Source organism: Triturus cristatus, chromosome 8 (genome assembly GCF_964204655.1).
Source record: "Triturus cristatus chromosome 8, aTriCri1.1, whole genome shotgun sequence".
NCBI classification, from domain to species: Eukaryota; Metazoa; Chordata; class Amphibia; order Caudata; family Salamandridae; genus Triturus; species Triturus cristatus.
In genome coordinates this window covers 1,322,612,996-1,322,636,646 of record NC_140591.1, presented here as the reverse complement: position 1 = coordinate 1,322,636,646, position 23,651 = coordinate 1,322,612,996, and the positions used below count along the sequence as shown (strand labels likewise).

Here is a 23,651-nt window from a genome sequence, read left to right as displayed (position 1 = left end):
GCTTTTCCACCCATCTATCATGCCGTTTTCTTGATTTAAAAGCCTATCCTTCCCTAGAGAAGTACTGGGATACTATTGAAAAATCTTTAGATCGTAAACTATATTTCCAGATACGGGTGGGTACTCTACCCGTTGCAGAATTCACCTCTAGATGGGGGGTACAAGGAACCAAGAACGACATATGTTATAGATGTGTTGAAGAATGCGAAACTGTAGGACATGTATTATTTTTTCTGTCCAATGTATGCAGCACCCCGGGGAATATGGATAAAACCAATCTGTAGACTTCTGGGTATCAGAAGATATGCTACAGCCCTTCGCATTCTGTGCACAGATTCCGCACCCCCGATCTGTATAGCCGTGGCTAAATTTTTAGGGTGCGCCTGTGGCATAAGGTCAAAAGCTCTGAGGCACGCTGTAATTCCCCCCCCCCCCTAAAACAAAACTGTACTCAGTTAAATTTACCTGAAGTAGTTATTATATGAAGGTAACCAAAGTAGTGTAACCACTTAGCTACACCATGCTAATACTTGTGTAATATAAGTGCTTACGGGCTGGCCCTACAAATCATGCTTTTTTCTCATTGTTTTAAAAAATAGCTTGTTTGACGGTTGTTTATAGATTTAATAGTAATCTTAATTTTTTTTAGGTAATTTATTAATTGTTTTATGCAAGGTTTGTAAATGTGCTTTTATGACTTAATTGCCGAATAAAGCTTGATTGACTGATTGATGGAAACTTTAGTGGGTGCAACATGAAGAATGGAAAGTATAATTAAGATAGCTTTAGTTAGTTAGTTAGATGTTGATGCGGAGATGCTGCGAGTCGTGGGTGCTGTCCGAGTAGCGGGAGATGCTGTTGCTGGGAGAGACGCTGTGAGAGATGCGGTGAGATGCTGATGAAGAATCGAATGCAGAACCTGAAAGAGAAATTTTTATCCTAATTTAATTGGGTTAGATCAGAAGATCGTGGAAGAATCTCGAGGAGGAAGAGTGTGTCAGAGAGGGGTGTGGCAGAATCGTTGGTATTCTAGAGAGGTCAACGATCCTATCCCGATTCCTGTCCTGAAGCCTTTGTCTCCTGACCTTTTCCAGGGGACCCTTACCAGCCCTTTGGCCTGTTAGTTGGTCTTCACACCATTCTTGGTAATTATAATTTCACGGTATTTGCAGATGCTCTTTTCTCTCTATCCTCTCCTTTCTTTAGACATTGTTTATTGAGTAAGTCCATGTTATATTTGGTGGCTGATTTAATTGATTTTCTCTCCACTGAATGATGGTGAATGCACTGTGCTTTGAGATGGTTCACATGCACTTGAAATTTAGATAAAGATTTTAAACCTTCCCAAGTCTGTGATTATTTACTTCAGTATTAGGTAAGAGTTAAGAGTTAAGTAAATATCACCATCAACTAGTTCAACTAATGGCCCATCGACCAGAGGAAGAACTTTTTGATCAGTGGAAGGTTAGTTAGGAGTAATGAATAACTAAACCTGAATATTGTGGAAAATGTATGTAATCTTTGACTCCAGTGGTTTACTCCATTTGTGTGTGTTTATGAGCCCAGGCGAGTATATGGTAGAGGCGTATCTGTTGTTAGTACACTGCTGGATCAGTTTTCTGATAGCAGAGGATGGTTATTATTGACTAGTTTGGTGATAGGTATTGATTATTGATTTATGTTTAACAAAAGAGTTAGCGTCTTGTTTTATGCTGTTCAGTATCCCGGGAAATGAATAGCGGGTGGTGACAGAAGCCACACTGCAGTGAGGTTACTCGTCTGTTGGAATAATACGGAGAAGTTACGTAGGGCTGGCAGTATTAAACTAGGGACTGTTTCGTATACAAGTCGAATTGTGAATGATAGCAGAGGGTTCGCTGGTGAAACTTTGGTCATATTTCCCAGTAGGGTTAACACTGAAGGAGTAGCAAGTTCTCCCGAGCTTGAATGAAGAGTAAACCGGGGTTTTACACACAGTAAAAGAGGAGTATCTGTTGTTGGCATGCTGCTGGATCAGCACCATGGAGAATCCTGAACGCTCATCAGAGAGTGAGAGGTTGAAAAGCTACATTTTGAAAGGATTCAAAATGTTTTTTTGCCCCTTTCAAAATAAATTATCCTTTGAGATTAGTATTGATATTCTAAGAAGAGGAGGAGGGGTATTCTGAGAGCTTCCATATTTCTTTTTGAAGAACTCTAAGGAGACTGGTGCTCTCTCATGATTTTTGAGGTGCCGACAGTGAGGGGTGGAGAGCAAATCCTAGATCATGCACTAAAGTATTCTCAAACCATGATCTAGAAGGTGCTATGGTTTTTAAATTTTACCAAAAAAAGTAGGCACTTGCAATTGACATTTTTTTAAAAAAATCACTAATGGCTTTGGGACTCATCTGCTCAAAGAGGCTGCAGGATGGCTGCAGGATTAGGCATCCTGAGACATACTCGTACCAAAGACAGTCAGGTTGAGAATTGGTCACAGACATCAAATGTTGACATGTTAAACACATCTTGAAGCAAGGTGTCTTGTGGGTGGGGGATGGCCTCCACAAATAAGGACAAGAAAAGTAAAAAAAGAAAAAAAGAAAATCACTGAAAAGAAAATAGTGCAACTCGGGATCTGCATCTGCGATGACACAGACAGAAAAAAACTGGCATCACTGAGACTTCTTTATACACTCAGCAGACATCCTTTCAGGTCTTGTGTCACGTTGCTTAGCATGGATGGCGCCATCACAACCACTGGGTATCTGGTATGAGAGAATGCTTTCCAGATCCAGTCTAGCACCAGGTTTGGGTTCTAATAAGGAGAATTGCACGAGTGACCAGCCATTGAGAATCCATTAGCTATTTGTTAGTGAGGGAGAAGTATATCAAAATAAATTCTGAGGGTACAGAACAAGAAGTGTATGAGATGGGTGAATAGTATACATCAAAGAGGATTCACTCCTTCCAGGTATCAGCCGAAGTTTCAAACCTTATGGCACAAGTTCACCTCACATGGCGACGGTAAAGCATGTCAATCAAAAACACAGGTAATGTGAAAAGTGGCCATGGTCTCAGCAGCCCAGGAAGGTGGGGGGATGGTCGGGAGGTGTTACCTTTCTTTTGGGCCTCCATTTGCTGCCACTTGTGTTCCAGAATACCACACTCCTCCTACACCCGCCAGAAGTCATTTACTGTATGCTGGCTCTGCATGAAGAAAAAGCCTTCTGCAGATGGAGACAGATTAATTAGCATAACACCAAAACAAACTGTGAAACGTAGGCTCTCAAATGTATAACGGTATATACTATGTTAAGAATTCTTTAAATGAAATATCTAAAAATTTCGAAGTGTGTTGCTAAATCAATTCTTTATTTGGCAAATAAAATATATATATTAATAATCATAATGCTCCCATTAATTTGGGAAAACAGACTGAACGTTTAACAATGACTCAGAAGAGTCGTAAAGAGCAAGAATGGGGGAGGGGGGTTAATTTTTGAGTACAGTAGTGCAATACAAGAAAACTATAAAATAAATCGGATCGAATCATTTTCCTTAGCGTTTCCTTCCTTTAAACTTCCTATACTTTCGGTCATATGCTCCGGCATTCTTGCGCCTTTTCTTCTCCACACTGCTGTCACTTTCGTTTTCACTGTCTTGCAGCTTCCTTTTCCTTTTGCGATTGTTTTGGGCAAGTGGTTGGAATTCATGTCCTCTCTGGGTTTGGTGCACAGTAGAAGTAGGCCCAGCTACAATATCGTAAGCCGCATTTGTGTACGGGGGCGTGGGCCACATGGCAGACGGCTGTGGTACCATTTGGAGATAAGGCTGTTGGGCCACCGTCCCGCAATGAGGAGTAAAACCAGTTTTCTCCTAAAGCAGAAAAAAAATTATAACGTTTGTATCTAAAAAAACCAATTTAAAGAACCACACTGAAATCCGATGAAGAAGAAAAACAATATCTCCATCACTTTAAGCCATTGTGTCATTGACATCTACGCAGGTCGTTTGCAACAGTAAAACGTACTGTGAGCATGATTTAAACATACATTTGCAAATACCACAATATTTAAAGTACAGTAAATAACTGGAGCTATGCGTCACAAAAACAATGAAATGGCGAACAGCGCGTGCTTCTCATTTTTAAATTTACATTTTTATATGGACATTTGGATTTTCAGGCATTAATGTGGAAAGAGGGACATCTATGAGTGGTGCATATTGGCATAATCAGAAGTAATATGTAGTAGAAGCACGTGAAATGCAAAGTGGCATACAGGGAAAGGGGCACATTTACATTTAAAGTTGTTTGTAGTAAAATATTAATGCAAGTAGACCAAAGCGATTCAGGGTGGGGTCAGGCAAGATCACTAAAATTAAAGGTGAGCTGATAAGCTAGGAACAGAGCCACTAAAATAATGCAATTCTGCATCCGTAGTGTTTTCCACATAATTATGGATTTACTATACTTGCCACATAATTCACTATCTGGTGCATAATTTGCACTTTTCAACAAAACAATGGCTTCTAACTGAAAACAGAACAAAATGTTACACAAAAACATCACACCTTTGCCATACAATAGTAATCATTTGGTTTCAAATGATAGTTTTCAGGTGTAAACTGGTACTAAGATGAAACAATAGAGCTTTTGGAAGGCTCCTTTTCTGGCCTAGTGCGCTCATGAGTAATAAAGAGATGCAAGAGTAGAAATTCAAATCATTCAGTGTAGCACTTAGTATCCACTTCCTTCATGGTCACTGATGTGTATAGCTGCAAGGTCAGTAACCAGAGTACCAGTGCATTATCTCTAAGATTATGAAGATAGTTAAGGGAATTCAGAAAGCACAACACTGATGGCTGGAATGCCTGCACAAGTCTCAGACACTGGCAACTGCTTAAACCATAATTATTTGCTTGCTATGCCACTTCAAACTCTGACCAGCCATATGCAAATAAGCCTTGATCTTACTCCAATAGGAGCGGGCCAGCCCAAAAGGCCATATGAGGTGCCTTCTGAACAGGAAAACAAGCAATTCCAGACCAGGTCTGACCAGGTCTTGCCTCATCGGTGAGGTATAGCTTGCTTTGTGTAGCACAGAACATGTGTCTGGCCATACCTGTCGGAGAACAGAGTAGCTGCACTTGTTGTTCACAGTGGCATACTACAGAAATGTTGTTGCCTCCGACTGCCTAGTCATGGCCACCTTAAAGAGAATAAAGGTCTCTTACAGAGAAACACTCCAGGATGCACTGCGTAAGTGTACTATGTTATTCATTACAGGCCAGGACTTTTTGGCATCCCTAATGTTTTGTGATATTCGCTCATTCTCTGATGCACTCTCCCCAGAATCGACTGAGTTTATGCAGCCACATTTATTGCCGCTTAGCACCAGGATGCTCCTTTGGGAGTGGCAGTGCGTTCTACTGTACAAGTATGCCGTTCATTCATTCATTCCCACTGCTGAATATAGGGAGAGGGGCAGGAGCAAAAAGAGCAAAGCATTCAATGGGTCATGCAGCAACCTCCTGCCTCAGCAATGGTAATAAATAGCATATTATTTAGTATGCCTCTGCTTATATGTGGTTTATGCCATAATGTTCTTCCATGGGCTATGGTTAAAAACCTAGCTATTGAAGCGGAGTTGGAGCATAATCTCATCGTATAGGCCTATACTGGGAGGCAATAGTTACCTAGGGTCTGATCTAGTTGTAGAAGAACCAGCGGATGCAAAAAATGGGATCTATCCTTTGCACCATGATCATAAATGCCTTAACTTTAACTTATTGCAACACTTGCTTCAGAAAAATTTTTAACATGACACATTTGTTTCCACTTGCAAGGCATATGTATAATTATATTATATATATTAAATTGCAACCTGATGAAGATAGCGGGACATACAGCGATAGCAACTTGGCATACAATAGCGTACATTCTGATGGCTTTCTGGCACAGATATTATGATGGAACATTAACTAACATGGGAAGCGTGATTTGCTATATATCATGGTATTAGGTCTACAGTCATAGGACCTTTGGTACTCAATTTCGTCAATAGTCACTGATTAGAGAAGGTCTGGGTGAAATGGAGAGCCTACTATGTACTATTGGACACCATATGTGATTTTGCATGTACAGATATGCCCTCCTAACACTCCATCACGCCACATAGTGATCACAGCATGTTTATATGCAAGAGGAGTCCTTCACAAGAAAAGGAAATCTCAAAGGCTGGATGAATGCCACGAAATAGCGGACAGTGGGATGATCTGAAACTGCTAATTGGAACCTCCTACTTCAGGAACACCCTCACTAGAAAAGAGGATTGCTGCGCATCCTAGCTTAATCATATTCAAACCTTCATTTTGCATGCTGCTCCCTTGTCAATGAAATTATCTTCAGGAACACACAGCGGAAACTATTGTTCCAAGCAGCACACAAGGGGTCTACCTTCTCAAAGGACCGATGTAGGGTGAGGACATCACTGATCTGTAAGGTAAGGACCAATCTACACCAAAGCAATGACAGGTTACACAGAAATGGGTTCCATCTTCTAGTTCATTGAAATCCTTCACCATTGGGAAAGTAGAGTCTCGTCTTGTCATGCCAAGATCATCAGCACACAACATCCCTTGAGTAAAACAAAGCCAGATGGAAAGATTGAAGCACCAACTGATACTAAGAACTCAGAGGACAAGTATCGCTTATCAAGAGAGATGGAGAAGGTAAGCATGTCATCCAGTTGGATGATTACTAAAGAGTGTAGCAAATCCCCAATAATTAATGAAGTGTTGGAAAGCTGCAGGGGCATTAGAGAAAGCAAAGGGCATCATTCAATCAATTAATCTCAATCAGGGAAATTGCAAGCGTGCTACTCACCTGTGAAGGTCTCAAGGTCCAGGGGGGAGGGGGTAAGCAGTTTCTACGACTTGATCAGAACAGCTTCATTAAGTATTCTAAATGCTCATAATGGTTTTTAAAGAAGATTTTCCATTCATCTTCTTCCTGGATGTGGAAAAGATTATATACTCCTCTTAAATCAAGCTCTGTAAAACTTTTAGCACCTTGGAGTTGGTCTAGCAATTAAACAGAGATCTCATTTAATATACAATATTTAATTCACAATAGTTTAGGTAAGGCTGGTACTCTCCTCCAGATTTCTGGACAAAAAGGTAGGAGATCCTGCAGGAAAAGTTGAATAACTTATAAATCCTTTATTAAAATTTTCCCTAAGATATTCTTTCAGGACCTGAACTTCGGTATTAATGGATACATATGTCCACGAGGAATCTTCGCCTTTGCCTGAAGCCAATAGTTCAATTGTAGGATCTGCATGCAGGTAATGTATACGCTGCTTTCTTACTGACAATATCTTAATAATCTCTATAGGACGCCAGTATTTGAGAAGTTCAGTTCTTGTCATAGCCAAACAAGCTCCTTGCAAAACAACAAGGTGAAGGATGGAATGCTTGAATTGATCTCAGCCACTGGCACTTAATCAGGCCGCATTCAGGCTGCTTTCTCTGACTTAATTCCAGAATCATTTAAACATTGATACACCAATGAAGTGGGAATTAGCGCTAGCTCCTGCACTTTACCGCAATCCTGTTTGGTGGGATGATGAGTCTCATGACAAAATCCCATTAAAATCAGTTCCTCAACCACAGAGACAGTACCTAATAGAGCATAAAGCTAAAAAACACACGTTAGGGAAATCCTAGAACAACTTGAATACCAGCGTGTAGTAGAAAATTGCACCTTCTCCATAAATAATCCCTGGTTTCTGGTAATGAAACCAGACAATTCATACCGACTAGTCTTAGACTACAGACATTTGAACACTTCCAAATACACATTTGCAGTACAGAATGCACATAGTGCTGCACTAGTGAAAAACATTATGTGGAAGAAAACATTAGATATCCCAAATGCATTTTTCTGCCAGAATATAGCACCTGGAAGCAGATATCGGACAGCATTCTCAGAGGTAGTTTCACAGCATCAGTTTTTCAGTTTACCTCAAGGGTATAAAGAACATCCCTGAGCTGTTCTCAACCAGGGTAACAGAATTAGTTTAAAATGTTGACGAGGAGGCATTGTCCTGTGTAGATTATATTTATCTGACTGACGATAAATTAATGGAACACTTGGTTAAAGTGAACCCCATAATTCTTGGGTTAGCTCAACTGGGTTACAAATTTAATTTAAAAAATTGCCCACCTCTATGCCCTGTTTCTTGTCAAGTGAAGGAAAAAGTCTGGCAGCAATTTTGTTTTAAGAAAATGCGAGCCTGCTCCAACGTCAAACAACTTTGAAAAGACTACAATCCATTTCAAGATTCCTACATTTTGGCAGAACATACATTTTGATTTACGCAGAAAGAGTAAAACCGTTCTACGACTTGATCAGACCTGATTTTCCAAACAACCATTGGACACAGGAACACACAAACACTTTACGTTCCATACAAGCTGATATGATCTCTTCCAAAAATTTGAACACACGTGTAAACACAACTAATCTGGTGATACGCATAGTCTCTGGACCCACCGGGTACACCTATATCACTTTAAATTAAGGCGATACAGTACCTATTGCATACAAATCACATTCGTACACAAACGCAGACATGCGTTTTGCACCCAATGAGAAAACAGTACAGACTGTGGTAGCAAGAGAGGGAGAGAGAGCACTAGCTCAGGATAAGCAAATAATTATCATTACCCCTGTATCGACCATAGAGGCCATTACTAAAGCAAGTGTTCAAACACCAAAGCTATACATCCAAGATGGATTCAAGGTGCTAACTCTCTCACTGAAACGGATGTAGACTACAGATTTGATTCTACATTAGAAACACAAGCATTCCTGTGGTACCAACAAGAATATCTTCTGACCGAATGAAATAATGCCTCTAGATCGATATGATTAGATCATCTATACTGACTGATCTGCACAGCCTACCATAGGGACAAGACACCAATATTCTGTGGCATACACTATCGTAAGGGGGCACATGCATGACGGAAAGTTCCGTCCTGGAAAAAAAACACACACTTAGTCCCTAGGGGATTGTAGAGCGCAGCTGGTTAAACTCCAAGCCCTAATACTGGGGCTTCAAAGTACGGATCCAGAATTCCCCATACCTAGTGTGTGAAGCATACTACTGTATCCAGTCCAATAATGAATACCTTCACCATTTGGCCAGAATGGATTTCAAGATTCCAAGGGTTGCACAATCAAGCACACGCTTCTTTGGGAACAGGTGGCAAAACTGAAAGAATGCTTGCCACGGGCTCATGTTATCCACACATTGAGTCATTAATGTGTTGCTGTTCACATTGAAGAGAGTTCCATGGCTGATGAAGCCTCTAAGGGAACAGTCCGCACTGCTGCCGTTGCTGCAATCACTTGTTCTAGTACGAGATTAGAAGAGACATCATGGTGGCTGTCAATGCTGCTTGCAATGAGACACACCTGCTGAAAGGATTTCCTCTCAAGTACTCCTGCAAGTTAGATGTACAAAACATTCCGCATGCTCAGATTCCAGGAGTGGGGTATAGAGTAATACCAAACACTGATCGCAGATTGGGACTGATACCAGACGCATATGAGGGCCTGGGTTCAGCACAAACAGGAGTTACTGCTATAGCCTCGTTACTTAAGCAGCGCTATTGGTGTTCAGATGTAGCAAAACAGACCAAGGACTTTGTCCTTAAATGTGACATCTGTCAACAGATAAAAGGCTCAACCATAGCACGTCCACCTCAGACACCTCTATTGATCTCAGACAAGTCTCTGACGTTTGTTTATTTGGATCACTGCAGCCCCTTACACTCAGATGGGGCTTAAAAGTACATCTTGGTGGCAGTAGATTCATGCTCTAGATTCCTATGGGTTTGGCCGCAGCGCTCAGCTGATGCTCAAACTGTTTTAAAGGATTTGCGAGGCGTCATCCGGACATGCACAAAAGCACACTAAATTCTAACTAGGGCCTGCCTTTAAGCTCTCGGGCTTCCAAAGAAGTCATGGGAAGTTTGGTGTTCTCCTCCCCCTACCATCCCGAGGGAAATTCGTTAGTTGAGAGGAAAAAACGTGAATTAAAGCAGTCCATAACTGCAAGGATATTAGGCTCGGGTGGCAGCTGGGTCAACCACCTATATGGGGTCCAGAGGGCACTCAATAACATGCCAAGAAAATCCTTGGGGGAACGTAGTCCTTATGAACTCCTGTTTGGTGTGCGAATGTGGGTACCATACCTCGATAATGTCAGCCCAGTGGCAGCGGAAACACCATCTGACATCAATTAAAATTAATGTATGGCTGTTTTACAGGAACTCAATGAATTCCGGGGCACTTAAAACAACATCCAAGTAAAACGCACCACCACTGAAGAAGTGAAGGTCATACCTACAAGAACTGCCTAAGTCCCAAAAAGATTTGGGACCTGGTCAGAGATAAATTGTGGACAAGAAAGAATTTGGGCCATCTTTCAGAGCACCTGTACCTGTCCTGGCTGTTGAAGGTACTAGAACTGTACTTTTTCTGCCCCTTTCCAGTCGCAGAGACAAAAGATTTGTCTCCATTGATCTGATCAAAGCAAACTGTGGCAGATTCTCAACAGTAGGCCGCGTGGGCTCCTGGGTAGCCGCCGCACTCCTTTCACTACTGTTCAGAAGTTCAGATGGAAGCTTTAATAACTACAGAAGATTTCCTTCTCCAAAGAAAAGCTGCAAACAACAATGAAGTATTACTTCTTCCTGTTGAAACAACTATAACTGTACTATCAACGAGTACAGAAATCTCAATTCGGAAAAATCTATGTTAAAATGCCACAGATCAAGTGATCTCCCAGTTCTACAAAACCTGCAGAGCTGCCAAAAATAGACCAGACGGCATCTGGCTACTTCATGTATGATGATGACTTCTCATTGGATTCAAGTGATCTGAGCTGCCACCATCACCTGTCCCTTTCAAGCTATGAGTGTATGCCCTCTATGTTTGACTGAAAAAGACATACTTTGTTGCCCCTTGGTTACATCTCTGGATTACAATTGGATTACGTTTCCTGGTCCTTTGGATTGGTTTGGTAACAGTCTTTTTCCTACTTCTGAATAGACATTATCTCCCAGGACACTCTGCAGTACAAATTGTGAACTTGGTTCTGAAACTGCATGCATCATTGCACCGTGAGCTAAGGGTCCTGTCCCTGGTGAACATTACAGCAGTTCCAGTTCTGGAAGGAACAGTATGGGACAGGGTATCGTATGCTGTATATGGTCCTAGTGAACTGTTACAAATTCCATATTTCATTAAAATTTCTTTAAATAATATCATCAACTCTAGTACTTACTCTGATGATTGGGACATTGAGACTGTGCACAATTTTCTTGAAGATCTAGAGCAATCAGCTGAATTTTCTAAAGATGAATGGTATGATGGCACATCTAACTTTAGCGACATGATCTGTCATCAACATTATGGTCACCATTTCTTACACAAAGCTAGTATCCCACGTGCTGTTTACAATTAAACTCAATGGGAACACTGCCCAACACCAAAAGGTAGTTTGAAAACATTTGCACAAAGTTTTGACAGACATGGCCTCTTATTATAGGTGTGCACCTACACCTTCAAAGAAAAATATGCTAACAAACACCAAGCTGATATAATCTGCTTCCTTTATTTCTCAACTGTCTATACAAGGTTTCGACTTTTGGAAGAACACCATAGACACAAAATCTGTGGGGAACAAAAGATTGGCAGGTTTAGGGAACTGAGGACTTATCCAGAGCATGCCTCATACAACATCAAATGATTTTTCAGAATAAAACAGTGCAACAAACTTCCTGTCTTGGTATAGGCAAGAGGAAGGATTTGAGCACACCATTGTGGATAGAATACCAATAGGTAGACAGATACGGTGCACTAGGGGAATGTTACATGCATGAGTACTACGAATTACCATTCAGGTTTAGATGCAGTAATGGGGACACAGAAGTTTTCCTTAGTGATTCCGACTGTAAGGATGCTTTAAGCAGGTCCTTAGTTTACAAGGACATTTCTCTTCATGGGGCATGCAATGCTACAGTTGCAAACTTGTCTTGCTACCTGAGGGTTCCCCTGCTGCCATGATTCATCCGGTATTCAAGCTACTCTTGAATGGGAGCCATTTGATGCTGAATGAACAAGGTTGCTGAGAAATGGAACAGGCATCGCTTATCTGTTAACGGTTAATTCCATAGTCACTTGTTGCACACAAGTATTCATTCCACCTGCCCGCAGAGTAAGGGAGGCAACGCTATGGCCTTTGATAAATGTTTCTAAAATATGCTTTGATTGTCTCAGCAAACTGAAAGCTATGCTTTTCCAAAAAGATGTGGCCTTAACTTCAGCCACAGAGAGGTTTGATCTCTAGGTTATGATACAGACACTACTTCACACTAACTTCCCGCACCATTTTGGGGAGCTGGTTTACCGTATCTTTAATATGTCTGATACGACGGGAATGGTGCACTTTTTCAAATGTATTGGCTCTGGACTGGTAACACCTTTCAGAGGATTTTCACAGTTATTCCATCATTCATACACTATGATTGGGAAGCATTTTTGGAGGTCTCCTGCTTGTCCTGCTACTTGTGGCAGGAATCCTGATCTTAATTTTTCTGCTCCACAATGGTCATCCCAGAATGGAGACAGCACTGCTCGTGTGGCGATGACAGAGCTTGTTCCGATTCAGGAAGGACCTGGCTTGGCAGTTCGGGCAAGATTGGGCTGAATGGAGCAACGTCAAGACTGATTTGCATATAGCTGGGTCCAAACTGAGGTGGCATGGTGTGTAAAATAATAGTGGATTAGAAAGCAGGACGAGTAACTACTAGTGGCTGAGATTAATTCAAGCATTCCATCGATCAGTTTTGTGTATGCTTCAGGATATTCCTTGAGTAGGCCTCTCCACAGGAAGCAAAAATTTTCACAAAATGGGTCTGCAAAATGAATAGTGGCTGCAACCAAGTTAATCTGGGATTCATGGTTTAGCAGTCATTTGGTTCCCAAGATCACAGTAAAAGCAGGGGTCAAATACTATGGGCTTAAGGTGTCCTGTTTCGGTGGCCATTCCTAAAGTAGCAATTTCCCACTCAACTTTTCCTGATGTTAAGGATGTGTTATCTACCCTGAAGACTTCTTCAGGAACAGCTCTCTTGCTATATGGAATCAACTTGGCTTTTCGGAATGTAATATCCATGACACAAGCAGATATTTGACAATCAATTAACCTAACCAAACAAATTTCACCTTTAAAAAGACCAATTTGAGTTGTTAATTGTACAGCCATGTAGTAAGAAGTCTTGTAAGAAACAGACCTCATATTAGTACTAGGGCTATTGCCATTCAATGTTGAGCCTAGCAGTTTCCTAGTTTCTTTGGGCAGTTACATCAAAAGTGCCCTCCTCCTCCACAATAGAGACATAGTCCTGTTTACCTTTTTCTCTGTCTCTCATCAGAAGTCAGTTTTTCCCAATTTATCAATCTGCATGGGTTCCTCCCGAGATGTTTCATGGGAGATTCAGGACTCCATTCTTTTGAATTAATCTTACAAAGTTGTGGTGTTCTTCATTTTTCCAAGTGCCACGTTTTCTGTTGCGATTCCATCTACACCTCTTAATCAATCAATTCATTCAAAGATTCATGGCAATCTACGCCAGAGCTGGAGAATCTTTAGTTTCTTCTCAAAGGCAATGATAGACCACAACAGCACCTGCCCTTACACATCCAGGCTATCTCAACCAACAGTTGATATCTGAAAACCAAATCACAGTGGCCTTGCTTGATCATTAATAACCCTACAAGAGCATGCTATTTGGCTTGCCTCTTGCTAAATATAGTTTTAAAATCTTTCAGAAACCAGCTACAATTCTGAAGGAAAGAATATTTATTGATCAAAGGGATAGTTGTAGCCAACACATGGAAAAAAGAGAGACTTTGCCTAGACAAGTTGTAAATACTTGTGGGCAAGAAAAGAAATGTAGGTTACACTGGGTAAGGAATGTAGAAAAGATGTGAAGATTACCACCATATTTCTCTGAAGGGGCCATTACCCTATTGCTACTATATCCTGCACCCCCAAGCCCACTCATTCCACTGACCAGTGACAAGATATTTCTGATAGCTGAGGGGGAAAGAGAAGTGGTGGTGGTACTATTGGTCTGGAAACCCGAGGTGCTTAATTCATCTTAAATTTTATTAATGGCTTGAGCCACTGTCATAGGTTGAGGCTGGTTGTGGTTTCTCAGGAGAGAAGATAATCTGTCTCTCTCCCTAAAACAGGACACCCTTGGTATGACCTGTAATACTCATGAAGAGAACACTACCTCAGATTGACCTGTAACACTCATAACGAGAACTCTAATGCAGGAAAAGAGGTATCAAGCGGCAGAAAGAGAGGTGATGTCCTTATGGCAATGCAGCCAGCTCAGCATGTCACCAGAATTCACATGGACGCGGTAGACCTTCGGGTTTCTATACTGAAAGTATAAAACACACTACAATCAGACGATAATAATCAATCATTCCAAAGCCCAAAACACAAGATTTGCGCTTACAAGGATCGGGTACGGGAAGTGCGGTCACTACCCCCTAGCTACCAGTATCTAGCAAGAAAATGGGCAAGGTGGAGGGCATCAGTCAAGAGGGAGTTCTGCCTTGGAATATTCATTAAATAAGTCACAGCAATGGAGGAACCCCAACCGGAGACTAACATAGTATAACAGGGAAACAAAGGAGAAGATGGAATTTGTAGAGCCCTGCTTAAGAGGGAACAAACTGCAGTGGGAACAAGGTTAACAGAAAACAAAAAACCTGTGGGAACTCCAAACAGGTGTGAACTGAGATGGAAATGGAGAAATCCCAAGAACCACTGTCGCCAAGCACAGTCTTCAATGACTGCGGTCTTTTTACCTGGCACTCATAGCCAGGGAGGTGAAAGCAGTGGTTGAGTCCACTGAACTGAGCTTTGAAGACCCAGCAGTAAAAGTTGTCTTAATCTCCACTTCCCTGTCTTCCAGAGCTTCCAGATGTGCGAATGTTTGTGCCACTGCTGTAATTTGCTTGGGCCATTGGAGAAAGACATCCTAACTTGCTGCAGGAGTTTTTTTTTTACAAAACTGGACCTCTGAAGCTTTTTCCGGACACCTCTTGCCTCAGGCAGACGTAACTGTGACACCATTGCCATTAGGTTGCGTGTTAAGTGCTATACCAACCAACAAATATAAGTTTCTTTCTTCGGTGATTTTATGCTTATGCACAATCTTGGGGAAGAGTGCTCCAGAACATCTGAATCTATGTGGGCACCACAGTTGTGGACCTGTTTCGGTGAAAGCCACAGTTCCACCGTTTCCACTTGCTGTAACGTTTGTGTAGCTAAAACAAGTTTCCTGTCTTCCCTGTCTACCTAGAACAAATTTCCTGTGTATGTGTACCAATTCCTCTTCTACATTTCTTCCCAGTAACAGTAAAATATAGCAGTCAGAATGAAGGAATGAATGAATGACTTATTTGTGCGGTTAATCAAAACCATTACAAAACACACCATATTTTTTTTAAAGAACGGGAAAAAAAACCACTTTTAGAAATGTAAAACAATAAATATTTGTTCAAAAAATTATTAAAAACCACCATTTGTTTATAAAATACAACAGAAATTTGCAAAAGACCTATTATGGGCAAAGCAAGTCAAAAGTTCAGTATTGTCCAAGCCTCCACAACCCGGGCCCAACTTTCTATGGAACTCTGGAGGGTGCTCCTGACTTGGCGTGTGGAGAGTTGCCCTTCAATAGTGTGCGAGTGTGGTAAACAAATTTCCCAAAGCTCGCCATGTGCTTTACAATGTCCAAAGTATAAAGTTGTTAGACTGCCTCTTTCGCTGTACGGGTACCCAGTTGAAGGAGGATTGGTCTAAGATAAATTCTACGAGCTGGCTGAAGGGCTGGACAGCAAAATAGAATGTGGGCCAAGGATTCTCGTTTGTAATTGCAGAAGCGGCACTCCCTACACGGCCTTGGGTTTGTGGTTGGATATAGTTCTTTTACAGCAAGAGGGTGTAATCTGGCAGCTAAGATCCTGTGTAAGGCTTGCCTCCCCACGGCCTGCCTAAGGTGGAGTTTCTGGCTGGACTGTGTGTGTGGGAGACTTCGGGTCTCATGAAAGCCTCTTGCTGCTAGGGATTCCATGTCCAAGTGCGAGAACGTAGCCGCAATTGCTTTTTTATTGTTGCCTTGATGATAGCATAGTTGGTTAAACTGGGGTCCCAATTCTCTGTGGCAAGCTGCAGGTGATCTTTGGCTAAGGCAAGACAGGCAGACCATGGGTTGCCAGTTTGTAGGAAAATAGATTTTAAAACAGCCTTCATAGAGTTTATGGGGGTCGCCGTTGTTAAGAAAAAGTATTTCGAGAGAGTCGCCAGCTCCTCTAGTTTTTGTTGATTGAGATCAAATTCCAAACGAATCAAGGTGTTCCTGGTACAAGCTGGTAGACTTTTTGTAGGCGGTGCAATGTATTTTTTCCAGGTCAGGCGCAAATTTCCCTGGGAATGCCTGTTGCGCGTAATTGAGGGACGGTAAAAGTTTGGCCCTCAGGACTCTTTGTATGGCCATTGTTGTGGGGCTATCCAGTGTCGCGTATAATTTGCAAAGTGCATAGGTGGCCATTTTCCCCATATGCTGCAGTTTGAGGAGGTGCACCTGTGGTGGCCTGATTCACTGATCCAAACCCCCAGGTAGTTGTAAGATTGGACACAGTCCAGAGTCAGCGTGCCCAACCGCCACTTTGCCACCTTTTTTCTTGGGTAATGGCCAAAAATTACTATTTTGAACTTCGTTGAATTAGTGACCAGCTTGTATACCGAAAGGGCCATAAACGCTTTTTGAAGAACTATTTTAGTATGGTCAAGAAGAACCAGCTCATCGGCGTACTGCAGCAGCTGTATCTTTGTGAGGCCAATCCTGGGTGTTGTTAGTGAGGCTCCATACAGTGCCCGGCCCATGTTGGCAGTATACAGATTAAAGAGCATCGGGCCAGGACACATCCCTGCTTTAGCCCCCGGTCCGTAGTAATTTTCCCTGTGGCGGACTGACTGGTGAGTTTGACCCTTACCCAGGTACGCGAGTATAGTGATTTAATGGCTTGTAATAGGGGTGGGCTGATGTTCCAGCGAGCCAGTTTCTGCCAAAGGATGCATCGTTATAGCAGTCAGAACATGTCTGAACATGCATGATCCCCCGTTCTTCATAGCGTGTGCTGAAAGAAAATCACAAAGTAAGCATGTGATATTTAAATGCTGTAAGCAGGGCGTGATCAAACACTTAGTAGAGTATGTGCATGGCAGCTGTCAAATGTAACACTGGCATGCTGCAAAGCAGATCTGTACATAGTGCCTGTAAGAATTTGGGTTGTTGGTTGACTGGGGTGTAAGCCCTGGTCAATCACCAACAACAGTCCTTGTCAGGGTAAGTCACAAGCAAACCCTAAATTAACCTGTGCTCACTTCCTTCGTAGCTTGGGACAGAACAGTCAGGCTTAACTCAAAGGCATTATGTAGAGTATTCGTGCAACACTTCAAAAAGTAAAAAAGTGAAAATACACCACAAAAGAAGCCCACAACAGATTTTGAAATATGCAGTACGTTTTAATAAATAAAACAAGACCAAAACGACAAAAATCTAATGAATAGAACTGGAGATATTTAATTTTAACGATTGTAGTGAAAAAAGTGCCAAAAAGTACAAAGTGCCAATTGGGGAGTATCCAGTTGCACCAGACCAGAACAAAGTCACAAGTTCCGACCGACCATGATCGAGTGCAGGCAGGCTACAGGGACCCTGTTAAACCAGCTGAAATATCTTAAATTCTGTTTGCGGAGTGTTGCATGGATTCATGTCGAAGATGCGCCGCGTAGCCAAAGCGATGTGCAGAGTCCGATATGTGGTGAAGCTGCAGTGCAAGGTAGTGTTCAACAGGGCTTGATATGTGTCGATGAGAGATGCGAGGACCTGGGCTGGGCATACACCACCGGGCGACGCGTCAGTTCCGAGGATTGCAGTGGGCGATGAGGGTCTTTGCGATGGGTACCATCCACGCTGCAGCGGTGATGCATCAGTTCTGTTCAGGGATGTGCCGCTCAAACAAGTCGATGCATTGGTTCTGCTCGGGGACGCGTCGCTCAGCAGAGAATATGCATCGTTTCTGGCAAGCACTGTAGACCCACTTCCCAAGGGTCCAGGACAAGGGGTCACCATGTGGCAGAGTAGATTCACAGATGGCAGGTGCAAGGTGATTGGAAGCCTGTTTTGTCACTGAGGCTTCAGACCAGGAGGCCAGACAACTAGCCCTTGGAGTCACTCCCGCTTCTGGGTTCAAGAGATGCAGGTCTAGTCCTCACCAAGGCAAGAGGGCCGCAGGTCAACACAGCAAAGCAACTCTACAGTCCAGCAGAGTGGCAGTGGCAGTCCTTCAGCAGCACAGCAGTTCTTTCTCGCAGAGTATCCACAGGTCCAGCAGTGTACTACGGTGGTGGTGTCGGAGATCTTCTTTTATACCCAGTTGTGTCTTAGAGAGTCTCGTAGAGCTACATGGATTACTTACGAAAAGCACACATTTGCATTGTGTCATGCCACCAACATGATTGCAGATCAATCCATTTACCTCTACAGGACAATCTAAGGAACAGAGTGGCCCGTCTTGCATTGTTGGCTTTGTCTAGGGATACTCTTGTATGTATAGGTGTGACAACTCTCTCCACTCAATACAAAGGTGTACTTCTTCAGAATAATTTGTTTACCCCACCAGAACTGACTGACTGACTAACTGAGCGGCCTGGCATCCATTGTAGAATCTATCTTGAAGTATTCTTGCAGCTATTGCTTGCAGGAGGCCTTATTTATTCAATGTCCCAAGATTTAATGGTTTCTAGGGAACTTTAGTCAGATGACCTCTGTTCTGATAAGATCTGAAGACTAACAGTTTGAAATGTTGACATCACATCCTTAAGTTGCTTTCAAAACAGGTTATGATTTGTCAGGAGATATTATAAATTAACAGAAAGGATCTCCGCTTACGTGTGTTTGATATAAAATCCTATGCAACCTTGAGATCTGTTTAGTGTCTTGTTTTATGTTGTTGTATATATATTTGTTCATTTGTCTGAGCACTGCGTCATCTGCACTAATTTGGATACATACTGAAATGTATATTAAACTTATACAAAAAATGTTAAAGTCATCATGATACAAGATATTGCGTTCGGTACCCTTTTTAATAAGAGACTATGATACAAGTTACTAATTGAGTTTTCACACTTTCAAAGCAAAAGTACTAGTGTTGGCTTATTACTTTAGGGAACGTAGCCAGTATTCCCTAGCAACCCGTAAATATTCTCTATTGATGAGGGAGGAATCCCTAAACACTGGTGTCTAAAGTTACGATTTCAAAAGACGACATTTGCTGAAGAATAATATGAACTTTGTGTGAAATACTGAACTACAACTACCAAGACGCTATGGGCTAATGGAGCGGTTACGTGCAAGCAGTGGGTTCCTACCCACTTTTACTGATAAAAGGCTCTTGTGAGCCTCCCCTAAGCTGACGAGCTTTGGATCGCCTGCTCGCTGTGATTGGGATTATACCCGAGAAAATTGGCAGCATGTCCAAGATGTTAGGCATCTTCTTACTTATTGTGGCACGCATACTAGAGCACGATAGTTAAAATAAATATCTTAAACTTTTCATGTGTCTGTCAGATCTTATTGCGGACAAGTACGAGTTGGGTTGAGAGAAAGGGTGAGTGCTGTCACCACGATTCCTGAGAGGGTCAAGAGTGTTGTGTTCTAGGGTGTCTAATCAGTTTTTCTTCTGTGAGCGAGTAGGAGGGCAAGTGAAACACTATAACTAGTCAGTGCCAGGCTCATGGGTACCAAGGTGGCAGGATGACCCAGTCCCTGCCTACTAAGGTTCTATGGTCCCAAGCATAGTTCTCTGACTTCGCAGAATCCCTGCAACATGGCGCAGCCAACGTTTGCTCTGGTATTATTTGCGGGACCCCTGAGTAGTGCTTTGTGCCTGTCCACATTACCCTTTCACCTTTTCCCGGAGAGGTCAATAGTGTGGGGGTTAAGCAGCCTCCCACACAGTACTTCAAAACAACTCTTCAACCTTGCATCATTGTTTAACATCTCCAATCATTCAGAAGGCGAAACAGTTCATATTCAATTACTGTTGGTATCACAGAGGTCAGTAACAGCCCACAAAAACACTCGATTGCATCATCAAAATCCTCCCATTCAGACAGAGATTAAGAGCAAGAAAAAATGTCTGACATGGCCTTTTTAGTTCCAGTACGGTCTTCAACATTGAAATTATATCCTAATAATATTGTACTCAACCTAGCAATTCCAGCTGTGGTTTTACTCTAAGCTTTTCTATTCAAAACGTTAACTAGTTGGTGACGATCAGTGCATAGCATGGACACTGTCTCGCTCACAGAAGCGAAATTTAATAACAGCCCACTTAAATGTTAGTAACTCTTTTTCTTTGACTGAGCATCTGGTATCTATCCATCTGACCTCGAATGGCTGCCAAGCCTTTATCACTTTGTTATTGGGCAAACCACACAGACTAAGAATTCTTCTTCAAAATTCCCTCAATGGTACCAGATTACACGCAAACCCATGCAGTAATGCTGGGTGCAATTCACACAAACCAAGTAAAGATTTGGGTTTGTTCTCTGAAGATTTTGCCTGAGTTATGGCATTCACCAAATTCAGTATTTATGGGGGTGGGGTGAATTCCTTTAATAGCTATGTAATCAATTTCTTCTTTCCAAAGTCACACTTATCCTTGCTAAGGGTCACTCCAGCTTTGTTCGGAGTCGTCAGTAACTTCTGAAGTATGTGGTCATGTGAAGTCTTAACTGATCTAGTAGCTCACTTTGAAATGCGACCAAACCACCTACATTCTCAAATAGGTTAGAAGCTAACCTCTGAAAAACTGATGTTGTGGCAGCAAGACTGAACAGCAGGTGACAATTTTGGTATAGACCAGCTGCAGTAATAAAATCCATAAGGTGGCAACAATCTTTAGGAAGATCAATCTGACGATATGTAGATTGCATGACAAGTTTGAAAAATTGGTCAACCTATTACACAAATCTTCAATCTGAGAAAATGAAAAGTTATCAACATCAGCTTGATTAACTGATTTCAGGTCAATGCAAACCCTTAAACTCTCATTTTAATTTCATACTACCACTAAGGGAGCAGCACATAATGTTGAGTTGATTGGCTCAATTATATCATCATTGACCACAGATTTGAAGGCACAGGACAAATACTTTGACACATCTAGAGGTGCATTTCACAGATGATGTTTTACAGGAATACAATTATTCTTTTCCTTAATAGTATGGGTGCCCTCTTACAAATGCCCAACTTAATAGAAAATGCTTCATCAAAAGTATCAAAAATATTGCGACTTTCATTCAGGAGTCTGGGATTACGGACACGTAGTTCTTTCTCAAAAGTAACAAGCTCATCTATGCAATGTTTCTTGTCCAAGATAGGTAAGACTTGCTGCTGTGCACCAGGTTTCGAAGAATTAAAATTTTTCCTGGTTATAGTCATTCCAAAATATCAATCTATTTTTTAGCAACATATACTTTGCCTTCAGTCCAATTATTCTGCAATACCATTTCTGTAACAAAGTATTAAAGCATATTAGTTGCCTGACCGCTGCATGGCCTAGAATGTGAATCTCTAGGTAATAAGCAGATCCAAAGATTTAGGCCACTTACTAAAAAGGTAGTGTCATTTTTGAAATTTTTAAACTAGAATCTAGAAGATTCAACTGACCACCATCAATGGAAACATTAACACCTATACACTATTTAATCATCATCTAGATCAGCAATATCAAGGTCACCGTCATTGGGAATTGACTGGTTACATTCCTCAATGGGTGTCTGTGAAGATTAAAAAACTAAAGTGTCAATGGGGTAAAACAAAACAGTCTTCTCCTCATCAACAGTGATAGCATTTACAGTAATTTTCCTAGTAGCCTACAAAAACAAACAAAATGTCCTCTACAACCACAATGTTTACAATAAACTTTTAAGACTGGGCGTTTTTATAAAATTCGCGAAATGTGAAGTACTTCTGCATCTATAAAAAAATTGATTCTTTCAATTTTGTCAGTATTTGCTATCTGGCTTTGTTTCTACTCTTGTGGCTTGTTAACATTCACACGGCTACCGGATTATAATAATTCATTATCGGAGCGCAATTCTTTAGCAGACGTTTTAGTAAATTCTACACTTTTGGCTAGCTCAATAGCCACAGCTAACCCTGGAATCTTGAAGCCTAAAAATTCTTCCAGTACTCTTGTCATTACACCAGTTAGTTAGCTGGTCTCCTTTGAGTTAATCACAGAAGCTGCCGAATTCAAAGGGCACCCCAAGAAGGAGAAGTGCAGCAATGTATTAATCAATAGATTCATTGGGTTACTGTTCCCAGGAAAATAATTTGTCTCGATCCACGACTAAGCTTGCTTAAGTATAACCGTACGTCACGGTGTTTGATAGCGTTCTGATATTCATCAAGGTCTTCAACTGCTGCTTCATGGACTGATTCTAATGACTGAGAAACAGGGGGTAAAGGCTGAAATCCAGCTTGCTCTTCAAACCCCAAGTGATGCACCATCAGGTATTTTTTCTTTCAGGATGAAACTTTAAGCCATCAATACAGGGCTGGACTGGCCGTAGTGAGCATCAGGCGCTTTCCCAGGAGGCTGGAAGGGTGAGAGACAGTTTTGCAGAAGTGGGGGCAGGATTTTTACTACTGGGGGACGGTTTTGCAGAATTTCTGCAATATCGGCCCACAATAACAATAGCAGCAGTGCGTCACACTTGCACCCCTACCCGTCCCCCACTCCTGCCCTCTCCCTGGGTGGGGAGGTGGGGCTGGTCCAACAAAATTGCCAGGGCTGCTTTGGGTTTCAAGTCCAGCCCTGCAACAATAGCTCATAAATAATTATTGAAGAAACAAATCCATACGCTCAATTAAATAGGTGGTTCTCCCGGTTCCATAGAAAAGGAGGTGGCTTGACATTTCCTTGCATGTTTCCTATAGTATTACTGGGGAACTTTTCTCAAAATTGTGCAAAGAACGAAAAGCAGTATACAATATCCCTTTAAATACTTTCCAAATTTGTTGTAGGATCAGCAGAATAATCATTTTCTTAAACCGATTGTAATAGTGGGGAGTTTTGGTAAAGTACGAAATAAACAGCATAAAAAAAACAATCTGCTGTGAACGAAAAACAAAATGCTAGTATAAACACAGCCATCAAGCGGACTAGAAAAAGCTAAATGAGTAGAGGGAAGCAATCACTTAACCAGACCGGTACACAAAAACATTGACAGTTAATGAATAAGCATTGAACCAACTGCAGCTCAAATAAATCACCCTCAGAGAGCCAATATGCAATGAAAGAAATTAGGTGGGCAGGCAGAGGAAATGCATCTGACAGGCACATTAACAGGCACTAACTTATAAAAGCGTTGCAATCAAAGGATCCAAAGAGTTGGCAGGGACAACAATGAATGCAAATTGGTGTT

General features: G+C 41.7%; 1 protein-coding gene across 1 annotated transcript in view; it reads right to left on the bottom strand.

The window, feature by feature from the left end:
• Window positions 1-3,333: 3,333 nt before the first annotated feature.
• The window catches only part of RBM11 (RNA binding motif protein 11), a 209,130-nt gene continuing 188,812 nt past the window's right edge, over window positions 3,334-23,651 (bottom strand). The window contains exon 5 of the mRNA XM_085620540.1: window positions 3,334-3,858. Within this exon, the coding sequence (XP_085476666.1) occupies window positions 3,541-3,858 (318 nt within the window). The 3' untranslated portion in view covers window positions 3,334-3,540. The remainder of the gene's footprint in view (window positions 3,859-23,651) is intronic.